The sequence below is a fragment of the Physeter macrocephalus genome, chromosome 14 (genome assembly GCF_002837175.3).
Source record: "Physeter macrocephalus isolate SW-GA chromosome 14, ASM283717v5, whole genome shotgun sequence".
NCBI lineage: Eukaryota > Metazoa > Chordata > Mammalia > Artiodactyla > Physeteridae > Physeter > Physeter macrocephalus.
The window spans coordinates 77,203,947-77,218,040 of record NC_041227.1 but is presented as its reverse complement, the minus strand read 5'-3'; the positions used below and the strand labels follow the sequence as shown (position 1 = coordinate 77,218,040).

Below are 14,094 nucleotides of genomic sequence, written 5' to 3'. Positions count from 1 at the left end.
ATATACGCTACCAAATATAAAATAGATAGCTAGTGGGAAACAGCCGCATAGCACAGGGAGATCAGCTCGGTGCTTTGTGACCACCTAGAGGGGTGGGATAGGGAGGGTGGGAGGGAGGGAGACGCAAGAGGGAAGAGATATGGGAACATATGTATATGTATAACTGATTCACTTTGTTGTAAATCAGAAACTAACACACCATTGTAAAACAGTTATACTCCAATAAAGATGTTAAAAATAAAAAAGATAATCAAATTTGACAAACTTTTACCTAGATGGAATAAGAAAAAAAGAGGAAAGACTCAAATTACTAAAATCAGAAATGAAGATATGAACATTACTACCGATTCTGCTGAAATAAAAAGGACTATGGGAGAGTACTATGAACAACTGTACACCAATAAATTGGATTACCAAGACGGAAAAATTTTTAGAAACAAAATCTACCAAGACTAAATCATGAAGAAAATAGGCACTCTGAATACACCTATAACTAGTATGGAAATTGGATCAGTAACCAAAAATATCCCGACAAATAAAAGTCCTGGACCATGGCTTCACTGGTTCATTTTACCAAACATTTAAAGAAAAGCTAATACTGGGACTTCCCTGGCAGTCCAGTGGTTAAGACTTCACGCTTCCACTGCAGGGGGCATGGGTTTGATCCCTGGTCAGGGAACAAAGATTCCAAATGCTGTGCAGCACAGCCAAAGAAAGAAAGTAGAGCTAATACAAATCCTTCTCAAACTTTTCCAAAAAACTGAAGAGGAGCAAACACTTCCTAACTCATTCTACAAGGCCAGCATCACCCTTATAACAAAGCCAGACATAGATGTTGCAAGAAAACTACAGACCTATATCCCTTATGATACTACAAAGCTACAGTACTAAAAATGGTGTGGTACTGGCATAAAAACAAACAGACCAAAGGAAAAAAATAGAGAGCCCAGAAATAAACCCTCAAATTTATGCTCAAATGCTTTTTGACAAGGTTGTCAAGACCATTCAATGGGGAAAAGATAGTTGTTTCAGCAAATGGTACTAGGAATACTGAATATCCACACACATAAGAATAAAGTTGGATCTTTACTTAACCTCAAATTAAAAAATTAACTCAAAATGGATCAAAGACCTAAATGTAAGACTTAAAACTATAAAACTTTTAGAAGAAAACACGGCAAAAGCTTCATGACACAGTATCTGGCTATGATTTCTTGGAAATGACACCAAAGGCACAGGGAACAAAAGAAAAAACAGACAAACTGGACTTCCTGAAAACTAAAAATGTTCTGCATCAAAAGACACTATCAACAGAGTAAAATGCAACCCACAGAATGGGAGAAAACACCTGCAAATCATATGTCTGGTAAGGGACTAATATCCAGAATATATAAAGAACCCCTAAAACTAAACACCAAAAACTCCCCAAACATCCAATTCAAAATGGACAAAGGACTTGGACATTGCTCCAAGGAGAACACACAAATAGCCAATAAGCACATGAAAAGATGCTCAATATCACTGATCATTAGTGGAATGCAAATTAAAACTACAATGAAATACCACCTCACACCCATTAGGATGGCTACTATGAAAACAAAAAACAAAACAAAAGCAACAACCACTACAAAATTACAAGTGCTGGAGAGGATGTGTAGCCATGGGAACTCTTGTGCACTGTTGGTGGGGATGTGAAACAGTACAGCTGTTACAGAAAAGGGTGTGGCAGTTCCTTAAAAAATTAAAAACAAAATTACCATACGACCAAGCAATTCCACTTCTGGGTATATACCTAAAAGAAGAGAAAGCAGGATCTTAAAGAAATATCTGGGGCTTCCCTGGTGGCGCAGTGGTTGAGAATCTGCCTGCCAATGCAGGGGACACGGGTTCGAGCCCTGGTCTGGGAAGATCCCACATGCCGCGGAGCAACTAGGCCCGTGAGCCACAGCCACTGAGCCTGCACGTCCGGAGCTTGTGCTCCGCAACAAGAGAAGCCGCGACAGTGAGAGGCCCACGCACCGCGATGAAGAGTGGCCCCCGCTCGCCACAACTAGAGAAAGCCCACGTACAGAAACGAAGACCCAACACAGCCAAAAATAAATAAATAAATAAATAAATACTTTTTTAAAAAAATCTGTACACACATGTTCATAGCAGCATTACTCACATTAGCTAAAATGTGAAAGCAGCCCAAGTGTTCATTGACAGATGAATAAATAAGCAAAATGTGATATGTATATACAATAGAAAGGAAGGAAATTTTCACATATGCTACGACATGGATGAACCTTGTGGACATTATGCTAAGTGAAATAAGACAAGCACAAAAGGACAAATACTACATAAAACCACTTATATGAGGTACTTAGAACAGTCAAAATCAGAGACAGAGAATATAATGATGGTTGCCAGGGGCTAGGAGGAGGAAGGAATGTGAAGTTATCGTTTAATGGGTACAGAGTTTCAGCTTTATAAGATAAAAGAGTCATGTGGATGGATGGAGTGACGGTTGCACAACATTATAAACGTACTTATTTAATACTATTGAATGCTTAAAACGGTTAAAGTGATAATTTTTTAAAAATTTTTTAGAATATAGCTGATTTACAATGTTGTGTTAGTTTCAGGTGTACAGCAAAGTGAATCAGTTATACATATACATGTATCCACTCTTTTTTAGATTCTTCTTCTATATAGACCATTACAGAGTATTGAGTAGAATTCCCTGTACTATACAGTAGGTCCTTATTAGTTATCTAAAAATGATAAATTTTATATGTGTGTTTTACCACAATAAAAAAACTGGGGGGGGGGAACTCCATTAAAAATAAGAGTTTGAACACCCCTCCCCACCATGTACATGGATGGAGAAAGACACACCATGATAATACTAATCAAAAGAAAGCAGGAGTGGAGTGGCTATATTATTTTCAGACACAGCAGACTTCAAAGTAAGAAAAGTTATCAAGGATAAAGAAAGTCATTCACAATGATAAAGGGGTCAAATCTCCAAGAAGAGGTAACAATTCTTAACATGTATGAACCTAACAACAAAGTGTCAAATACATCAGGCAAAAAGTGACAGAACTACGAGGAGAAACAGACGGAATCTACTGTTGGAGACTTCAACACAGCTCTATCACAAACAGCGGGCAGAAAATCAGTAAAGACACAAAGACAAACCTCATTTTACTATGCTTCGCAGATACTGCCTTTTTTTTTTAATACAAGTTGAAGGTTTGTGGCAACCCTGCATTGAGCAAGTCTACTGCCATCATTTTTCTAACAGCATCATTTTTTTAATTAAGGTATGTGCATTTTTTTAGGCATAATGTTATTGCACACTTAACAGACTACAGTACAGTGTAAACATAATTTTTATAGGCACTGGAAAACCGAAAAATTTGTGTGACCCATTTTATTATGATATTCGCTCTACTAGGATGGTCTGGAACCAAACCCACAATATCTCTGAGGTTTGCCTGTAGTTGAACTCAACAACACCATCAGTCAATTGGCTCTAACTGACATCTATAGACTGCTTCATCCAACAAAAACACAATACACATTCTTCTCAAACTCACATGGAATACTCACCAAGATGGACCACATTCTGGGCCATAAAACACACCTTAATAAATTTAAAAGAAAAGAAATCATACAATGTCTAACCTCTCAGACCACAATGGAATTAAACTATAAATCAGTAACAGAAAGATAGCTGAAAAACTCTAAAATACAAGAAGAGTAAACAACACATTTCTAAGTAACACATGGGTGAAAGAAGAAATCTCAAAAGAAATTTTAAAATATTTTGAACTAAATGAAAATTAAAAAACAATTTATTGTGTGATGCAGCAAAATCAATACTTAGAAATTTATAGCACTGAGCGCATATATTTAGAAAAAAGAAAGATCTAACATCAGTCATCTAGGATTCCACCTTAGGAAACTAGATGAAGAACAAATTAAATCAAAAGTAAGCAGAGGGCTTCCCTGGTGGCGCAGTGGTTGAGAATCTGCCTGCCGATGCAGGGGACAAGGGTTCGTGCCCCGGTCCGGGAAGATCCCACATGCCGCGGAGCGGCTGGTCCCACGAGCCATGGCCGCTGAGCCTGTGCGTCCAGAGCCTGTGCTCCGCAACGGGAGAAGCCACAATGGGAGGGGGGGAAAAAAAAAAAAGTAAGCAGAAAAAATAATAAAAACTGGAGTAGAATCAAAATGAAATTTCAAAAGAAACTGAAAATAGGAAATCAATGGAGAAAAATCAATGAAACCAAAAGCCGATTCTTTGAAAAGATCAATAAAATTAATAAATCTCTAGCTAGACTAAGAAAAAGAGAGAACACAAATTACTAATATCAGAAATGAAAGTGGGGATATAACTACAGATCCCACTGACATTAAAATAATAAAGAAATATAATGAGTAACTCTCTGCCCACAAATTTGACAATGATGAAGTGGACCAATCTATTCAAAGTCACAATCTACCCAACTCACACAAGAACAAATACACAATCTAAATAAGTCTGTATTTTTAAATTGAGTCAATAATTAATAACCTTCCAAAACAAAAAGAACCAAGCCTAGATGGGTTCACTCATAAATTCTACCAAACACTTATGAAAGAAATTATACTAAGTATCTACAATCTCTTTCAGAAAATAGAAACAGGGAATACTTCCTACCTCTTTGTCTCAAGACAAAGACATTACAAGATAAGAAAACCACAGACAAATATCTCTCACGAATATAGATGCAAAAATCCTTGACAAAATATAAAAAGAAATACGCACCACAAACAAGTGGGATTTATTCCAGATATCAAAGCTGGCTCAACATTCAAAAATCAATTAATGTAATCCATCACATCAACAGGCTATAGAACAAAAATCACATGATCATATCAAAAGACACAAAAAAAGCATTTGAGAAATGATTAAAAAAACTCTCAGGACTTCCCTGCTGGTGCAGCGGTTAAGAATCCGCTTGCTGAGCCTGTGCGTCCAGAGCCTGTGCTCCGCAACGGGAGAAGCCACAACGGGAGGGGGAAAAAAAAAAAAAAAAAAAAAAGTAAGCAGAAAAAAATAATAAAAACTGGAGTAGAATCAAAATGAAATTTCAAAAGAAACTGAAAATAGGAAATCAATGGAGAAAAATCAATGAAACCAAAAGCCGATTCTTTGAAAAGATCAATAAAATTAATAAATCTCTAGCTAGACTAAGAAAAAGAGAGAACACAAATTACTAATATCAGAAATGAAAGTGGGGATATAACTACAGATCCCACTGACATTAAAATAATAAAGAAATATAATGAGTAACTCTCTGCCCACAAATTTGACAATGATGAAGTGGACCAATCTATTCAAAGTCACAATCTACCCAACTCACACAAGAACAAATACACAATCTAAATAAGTCTGTATTTTTAAATTGAGTCAATAATTAATAACCTTCCAAAACAAAAAGAACCAAGCCTAGATGGGTTCACTCATAAATTCTACCAAACACTTATGAAAGAAATTATACTAAGTATCTACAATCTCTTTCAGAAAATAGAAACAGGGAATACTTCCTACCTCTTTGTCTCAAGACAAAGACATTACAAGAAAAGAAAACCACAGACAAATATCTCTCACGAATATAGATGCAAAAATCCTTGACAAAATATAAAAAGAAATACGCACCACAAACAAGTGGGATTTATTCCAGATATCAAAGCTGGCTCAACATTCAAAAATCAATTAATGTAATCCATCACATCAACAGGCTATAGAACAAAAATCACATGATCATATCAAAAGACACAAAAAAAGCATTTGAGAAATGATTAAAAAAACTCTCAGGACTTCCCTGGTGGTGCAGTGGTTAAGAATCCGCTTGCCAACGCAGGGGACACGCGTTCAAACCCTGGTCCGGGAAGATCCCACATGCTGCAGAGCAACTAAGCCTGTGCACCACAACTACTGAGCCTGCGCTCTAGAGCCCACGCGCCACAACTACTGGAGCCTGTGCACCATAACTACTGAAGCCCACGCGCCCTAGAGCCCACACACCGCAACTACTGAGCCCACACGCCTCAACTACAGAAGCCTGTGCACTCTAGGGCCAGTGTGCCGCAACTACTGAGCCTGCATGCTGCAACTACTGAAGCCTGTGCACCTAGAGCCCATGCTCTGCAACAAGAGAAGCCACCACAATGAGAAGCCCATGCACCACAACGAAGAGTAGCCCCTGCTAGTCGCACCTAGAGAAAGCCCACACACAGCAATGAAGACCCAACACAGCCAAAATAAATAAATAAACTCTCAGTAAACTAGGAAAAAAGAGGAACTTCCTCAACTTGATGAAGAATATCTACAAAAGCCTACAGATGACATCATACTTAATGGTGAGAAACTAGCAGCTTTCCCACTAATATAAGGAACAAGGCAAGGATGTCCCCTTTCACCACTCCTTTTCAACACTGTACTGGAAGTCCTAGCTAATGCAACAAGACAAGAAAAGGAAACAAAAGGTATACTGATGAGGAAGGAAGAAATAAAACTGTCTTTGTTGTCAGATGACAAAATCATCTATGTAGAAAATCCAAAAGAATCAACAAAAAAGTCCTGAAACTATTAAGCGATTATAGCAATTTTGCAGGGCACAAGGTTAATATATAAAAGTCAATCATTTTTCTATATAACAGCAATGAACAAGTGGAATTTGAAATTAAAAACAGTATCATTTACTTTCACTCACCCCCCCAAATGAAATACTTATGTATAAATCTAACAAAATACGTACAAGATGTATATGAGGAAAACTGTAAAACTCTGATGAAAGAAATAGAGGAACTAAACAAATGGAGAGATATTACATGTTTGTGGACAGGAAGACTCAATGTTACCATGATGTCAGTTCTTCCAAACCTGATCTACAGATTCAATGAAATCTCAAAATCCCAGTCAATTATTTTGTGGATATCAACAAACTGGTTCTAAACTTTATATAAAACGGCAAAAGACCCAGAACAGCCAAACAATATTGAAAGAGAGGAACAAGGCTGGAGGACGGACACTACCTGACTTAAAGCCTTACTGTAAAGCTACAGTAATCAAGACAGTGAAAGAATAGACAAATAGATCAATGAAACAAACCGGAGATCCAAGAAATAGACCCACATACATGTAGTCAACTGATCTTTGACAAAGGAACAAAGACAATACAATGGAGCAAAGATAAGTCTTTTCAAAAAATGGTGCTGGAATAACTGGACATCCACATGCAAAAAAATAATCTAAACACAGACTTTACACCCATCACAAAAGTTAACTAAAAATGGATCACAAACTTAACTGTAAAATACAAAATTACAAAAGTCCTAGAAGATAACACAGGAGAAAATCTAGATGACTTTCAGTTTAGCAATCACTTTTTAGACACAGCACCAAGGGCATGATCCATGAAAGAAATAACTGATAGGCTGTACTCCATTAAAATGAAAAATTTCCACTCTGTCAAAGACACTGTCAAGAGAGCGGAAAGACAAGCCACAAACTGGGAGAATATCTGCAACAGACACATCTGATAAAGGACTATTATCCAAAATATACAAAGAACTCTTAAAATTCAACAATAAGAAAACAAACAACCCAAGACTTTAAGGGACTGCTTACCAAAGAAGATATACAGATGACAAACAAGCATATGAAAAGATGCTCCACATCACATGTCATTAGGGAACTGCAAATTAAACCAATGAGATTCCGCCATACACCTGTTAGAATGCCCAAGATCCAGAACACTGACAACACCAAATGCTGGTGAGGATGTGGAGCAACAGGAATTCTCATTCATTGCTGGTGGGGATGCAAAATGACACAGCTACTTTGGGAGATAGTTTGATGGTTTCTTACAAAGATAAACATGCTCTCACTGTATGACCCAGCAATCATGCTCCCTGGTATTCACCCAATGAAGTTAAAAACTCATGTCCACACAAAAACCTGCACACGGATTCTTATGGTAGCCTTATTCTCAATTTCCCAAACTTGGAAGCGACCAAGATATTCTTCAGTAGGTGAATGGATAAACTGTGGTACATCCAGACAATGGAATACTATTCAGCACTAAAACAAAATGAGCTATCAAGCCATGAAAAGAAACGAAGAAATCTTAAATGAATATCACTAGGTCAAAAAAAGCCAATCTGAAAAAGCTACATACTGTATGATTCCAACTATACGACATTCTGGAAAAGGCAAAACAATGGAGACAGTGAAGTGGTTGGTGGGGGGAGGGGAGGCAGGGAGGGAAGGAAGGGATGAACAGGTAGAGCACAGAGGAGTTTTAAATGCAGTGAAACTACCCTGTATGATACTATAATGGTGAATACATGTGATACATTCATCAAAACCCAAAGAATGTACAACGCCAAGAGTGAACCCTAATGTAAACTATAGGTTTTGGGTGACAATGATGTGTCAACGTAGGTTCATCCACTTTAACAAGCATACCATCTGGTGGGGATTGTTGATAATGGGGAAGGCTGTAGGTGTCTGGGGGCAGGTGGTATATGGGAAATCTCTGTACCTTCAGCCCAACTTTGCTGTAAACCTAATACTGCTCAAACAAACACGAATTCTTACAAAAGCAACAATAACAAAAATACTCCACCTTGCATGATCCAAGATAGCATTCAGAGAAGGGAAAGGAGACCCCAATTCTCCTGGATGGCCCTGCTCTGTATTCAGGTAGGATGATTATCCAGTCAGAGCAGAGTTTGGTTTCCAAGCCTACCATTTGCTTATTCAGCCACAAACACGTGATGAGCACCTACCAGGAGCAAGGCACAGGGTGAGGAACAGAAAATATGAAGATGAACACGGCATGCATCTGGACTTTGAAGGGCTAATGGCCTGTCAACGCAGACACACACAGGTAATTTCCACGCAATGGACAGAGTGCAGTGACAGGGACAGCAGGGGCATTGTGGAGCACAGAGGGGAAGGGCAATTAATCCAGAGGGGACAAAGAAAGAGGAGAAGGGCTTCCTGGAAGAGATCTCCCCCAGGTTAGCTCCTGAGAGATAAACTGGAGACTCAGGAAAGGAAGTGGAGCAAGGCTCCCAGGTCAGCCTGCAGGACAGAGACATGAGTGAGATGCACAGGTGGGCGGTAACCAGATGTGTTCAGGAAGTTATGTCAGGTTTGGGGTCACTGGAGAACACTGTCACATGTTTACTCTTTAAATGTCACCTTCTCCTCTAAACTGTGAACTCCATCAAAAAGGGACCAGGTCTCCACATCGTTTTGAGCAGAGTCTGTGGCACACAGCTCAGTACCTCACACACTAATCAATCACTGTCGAATAAAATGTAGAATATGAGAATTTTTTTAAATATTTAATAAAACAAAGAGAAATAGGAAGCGGTTCTGTTCTCAACAGCCTTAATTTCATGATAAGAAGCTCAGCCTTTCCCCTGTGGAGGGCCAGAAGCTGTTCAAGTGGTTTCCAAACTGAAGTGGCATCATCTGAATAGCATTTCAGATTACTCAGGAGGACAGACTTAACCTCGGGGAGAAAGAAGAAAAAACTGTTCCAACAGTGCAGGGGAGAGAAGATGAAGCTCTGATAAGGTGAGAAAGAATTAAGTAGAAAAAACAGGTTTAAGAAATGATGACATCTTAAAGGCAGTAGAGCCTAGAGGCCACCCAGGATGAGGTGAGGGGTAGGAAGGACAGGATGAATCCCATTTTGGTGGCTTTTTATCTATTTCCACTTTTCCATCTTAATATATGAACACCCTAATAAAAGCCATGAAATCCACTGGAAAATGAAATAGGGAATAGAGAAAAGAAATACTTCACCTGGGATTTGTTCATTTTCTGTTGCTCTTGGAAGACTGTCAAAACCTGGGAAGGCATTCCTGGAAGAGGAGGAAAGAGGAACAGGATGATGAGAGCTCCTCAACGCTCTTCCTAAAAACTTCCACACGCCAGCTGGGCAACCTTTAATCCTGGAGAAGGAGAGGAAGGTTAACACCTGCCCCTTCGTGACTCCTTAAACCCACAATGTTCCCTACTCCTTTAACTATTTATGTTCCCCTCTCACTAACACAGAACTATTTAAAGCAGAATTGTTAAGCAAATGATAGCATCTCAAAATATGAAACATGATGCCTTCATTAAAACTGATATAGCAGGGGGAAAAACCCTAAAGGCTAGTCTGCGTAACTGTTTTACTACCAAGATGTTAACCCCCTGAGTCCGAGAATCCTCATAAAGTTTTGAAAAAAGGGATAGGTGCCTTAACCTTGTTTTTTTAAAAAGAAAAACTGTTTCTTCTAACTTGCTGTTTCTCAAAAGGATTTTTTTTAAATATGTATCTATTTATTTTTATTTCTTTATGGCTGCACCGGGTCTTAATTGCAGCACAGGGGATCTTTAGTTGAAGCATGTGGACTTCTTAGTTGCAGCATGCATGCGGGATCTAGCTCCCTGACCAGGGATCGAACCCGGGCCCCTGCATTGGAAGCGTGGAGTCTTACCCACTGGACCACCAGAGACGTCCTAAAAAGGATTTCTTTTAAGAGGAAACGTGTTTCCATGCGATCGTGTGGACAGCACATGCCAGGACTTCTATGTGCCTCTTACCGATTCTTCACAAGTCATTTCCCCTTTCAGGCTTTTTCCCTTGGGTCAAATGAAAATAGATAGATAATCCTGGCAAACCGTCTGGGAACTACTACTCTTGACTCTAAGAACAGGAACGACAGAAAAGCGCTGCCCACCTTCTGGAAAGAACTGGTGGAGAATGAAGGGAGGGGAGGGTGCCATTTGGGGTGGGGTTGAAGATAAAAGCTTCCCAGCTGCGGAATCCCCCAGCACCCCATCACTCCCGCCACATGTCTCACTCAGTCCCAGCTCCCTTCTCTCTTCCAAAGTGACTCACAGCTGATGGTGGTGAAATTACTCAAGCCTCGGCCCTCCGGGCGATATGCTCCTTTTCTGGGTATCTTCCGCTTCTCTTCTGAAGCTCTGATGGGTCTTGGGTCAGAGGCTGGAGGGAGTGGGGGTTCTTCCCTGTGAGATTCCCGTTCCTGGAGTCCCCCTCCTTCCGGCTCAGTAGAGATGCTCTGTTCCAGCAGAGCCTAGGGGACAAATTCACTTCAGCGGGAACCTTCATCCGGGTGCCAGATCTGCCTCTCTGAGAACACGCAGCTCCAGAGACCTCAGGCCGCACTTCTACGACCCAGAGGAGGCTGAGGACAAAGGCGGGCCGGCCGCGGCTGAAGTGCCCTCGGCCTCTGGACGGCACAGCTGCGGGGCGTCTCCGTCGCGGCCGGAGGCTGTTCCGGACGGCGCTGGGCCAGACGGATACCAGTCTAAGGGAACTAAGGAAACGCGGGATGCAAACCACCGCCGCAAGCCTCGGGCACACACGCTTCGGTTAGGTATTCGGGCCCGAGGAACGCGCGCCACGCCGCGCCGAGCAGCATCACGGGGCTCGTCTTACCTCCCCGGGCTGCGGGGCCCGATGGGGTCTGTCGCTCAGTCCTCTGGGCCGCGTTCAGGCCGCCTCGGCGATTACGAGGACGGAGACCCCGCAGCCAGCGCGGCCTCTCCCACAAACTCAGCCCTTCCCGCGCGTTCGCTCGGGACCCCCAGTCTCCCCCCATTCAGTGTGGACGCGGCCCAGGCGGCGCTGCCTCTGCCTCCGCCCCGCGCCCCTCTTCGCAGCCTCAGGAGGCCCGCGCTGACCAGGGCGCCGACCTCCAGGGCCTACCGCCCGCCCCAAGCGCGACCGCGCCCAGACAGGCCCGAGACCACCAGGGAGCCCCGCCGAGGACCGACGCGCGCCTGCGCACAGAGCCCGACGCCGCGCGTTGTAGGTCCTCTGCGAGCTCCGCCCACTGTGGGGCGGGGCCTGAGCGGGGCCCGCCCCTCTCCACCCCAACCCCCGCCACATCGCCCCAACTCCACCCCAACGCCCCCCACATCGCCCCGTCGCTCCTCACGTTATCCCCACCTCTCCTCGTCCGACCTCACCTGCCCCTCCCCCTCCACGCCCCCGCCCCTACATCACCCCCACAGCACCCCAGCCCCTACCGCTCTGCATCACCATCACCCCCTCCTGGAAATGAGGGGCCTCCTCGCAGCCGCCAGGTAGAGAGAGACTTAAGAACACAGATGAGTGGCGGGCCGGGCGCGCGCGGGCGGGGCGGCAAAGGTTCGTCATTCTGTGCGGGAGGGAGCGCGAGAGCGGCGAGGACGATCCTCCGGTGTCCCAGACCTAGCTAGAGGTCAGTATGGCTGAGCAGGAGCCCACAGCCGAGCAGCTGGCACAGATTGCGGCTGAGAACGAGGAGGATGAGCACTCAGTCAACTACAAGCCCCCGGCCCAGAAGAGCACCCAGGAGATCCAGGAGCTGGACAAGGACGACGAGAGTCTGCGCAAGTACAAGGAGGCCCTGCTGGGCCGTGTGGCCGTGTCTGCCGACCCCAACGTCCCCAATGTTGTGGTGGCCCGACTGATCCTGGTTTGTAGCACCGCCCCGGGCCCCTTGGAGCTGGACCTGACAGGTGATCTGGAGAGCTTTAAGAAGCAGTCCTTTGTGCTGAAGGAGGGTGTGGAATACAGGATAAAAATCTCCTTCCCGGTGAACCGAGAGATCGTGTCCGGCATGAAGTACATCCAGCACACGTACAGGAAAGGCGTTAAGACTGACAAGACCGACTACATGGTGGGGAGCTATGGGCCTCGGGCGGAGGAATACGAGTTCCTAACCCCCATGAAGGAGGCCCCCTGTCTCTCCTCCACCCTTCCAGCCTGCTGGCCCCAGCCTCCTCGGTGGTCTAGTGTTGTTGCTGCTTCCGCCTGTGCTGTGGGGAGGGAGGTCTACACCTCCCCTTCTGTATCCCTTGAGGTTCCCCCACCGTCCTAACCCGACCTGAGGACCTGGCAAGGGAGCCAGGCATTGCAGAGGGGCTCAGGTCCCCTGGGCCTTCTCTGTTGCCCCACCTCGTGTTCTGGCACGCCCTCCTGGTGGGGGTGGGGTGTACCACGTGGGGCCTCGTTGGGCCGGTCGTCCTCCAGCTTTCACTTCTCCCCGGTCAGTCCATCCATCTGTCAGTAACCGTCTAACCATGATGCCTTAACATGTGGAACGTGTGCCGAGGGGGCGTCACTAATCTCCTAACCCCGTGTCTGCATGAGCATGTGGTCTCCCCCAGTCCCTGCCCCGCCTGTGATCCCCGTGGCCCGAGAAGGTGTGTGGGATGTGCTGCTGCAGCTCCCCGGTCTGCCTGGGCCCGGTCAGTCCCCCTTCCCCTGGCCAGGGCTGCGGGGACGGCTCCAGGGGCTTGGGAAAGCCAAATGCCAAACCTTGAGCGGCCTCCAGTCCCATCTGGGAGGCTGGGTGTCCTCACACCTCTGCCTTCTCTGTCCCGGTGGGCAGTGCCTAGAGCCCACGGCCCCAAGAGAGAGCCCTCAGCAGACAAAACCAGTGGCCAAGCCTTACCTGTCCCGCCTGGGCCTGCCGGCCTGGAGTCACGTGCCTGGCCTGTCAGTATTTATTGCCTCCATATGTGCCGTCCTCTGGGCCCACTGGCCTGCTGCCTCTGCCCCCAGGCTCGGTGCCACCATCCCCAGCAGGCCAACCGGGACCCAGCCAGGACAACTGTGGGACCAAGCTTGCACAGCTGGAGCCGTCCCCTGTGCCCCCCACCCCACCCTGCCCCTCCCCGGTCAGGCCCGGGCCTAGAATGCATAAGAGCCTGTCCTGCTTCTCCTTTTCGGACCGAGAAATAAACTCCCCGTAAGGAAAAAAAAAAAAAAAAAGAACACAGATGAAAAAGTTAACCAAATTAGACCAGCCAAGCAATTTTTTTTTCTTTTTTTTTTTTTGGCATTGCTGCCGGGCTTGTGGGATGTTAGGTCCCCTACCAGGGATGGAACCCGCCCCGCCGCAGTGAGAGCTTGGAGTCCTTACCACTGGACCGCCAGGAAATTCCCCAAGCAATTTTTTTTTTAATGTGAATGAAAAGAAGTAAGGGGGTGCAAAATTTAAGATTCAATACACGAAAATTGAAGGTAAGTCAAA

General features: G+C 44.4%; 1 protein-coding gene and 1 long non-coding RNA gene across 2 annotated transcripts in view; one reads left to right on the top strand and one right to left on the bottom strand.

Moving 5' to 3' along the window:
- The window catches only part of LOC102983716 (uncharacterized), a 20,297-nt gene extending 8,338 nt beyond the window's left edge, over positions 1-11,959 (bottom strand). Inside the window, exons 1-4 of the long non-coding RNA XR_008619087.1 lie at positions 11,508-11,959; positions 10,944-11,142; positions 10,540-10,684; positions 9,860-10,008 (exon numbers count right to left, since the gene is read on the bottom strand). This is a non-coding gene — a long non-coding RNA (uncharacterized lncRNA). The remainder of the gene's footprint in view (positions 1-9,859; positions 10,009-10,539; positions 10,685-10,943; positions 11,143-11,507) is intronic.
- A 252-nt stretch (positions 11,960-12,211) lies between these two features.
- Positions 12,212-13,787, top strand: LOC112065659 (rho GDP-dissociation inhibitor 1-like). Its single transcript, XM_055090620.1, has one exon. The coding sequence runs from the start codon at positions 12,301-12,303 to the stop codon at positions 12,934-12,936; it is 636 nt and encodes a 211-aa protein (XP_054946595.1). The 5' UTR covers positions 12,212-12,300; the 3' UTR covers positions 12,937-13,787.
- The last annotated feature ends 307 nt before the right edge of the window (positions 13,788-14,094 follow it).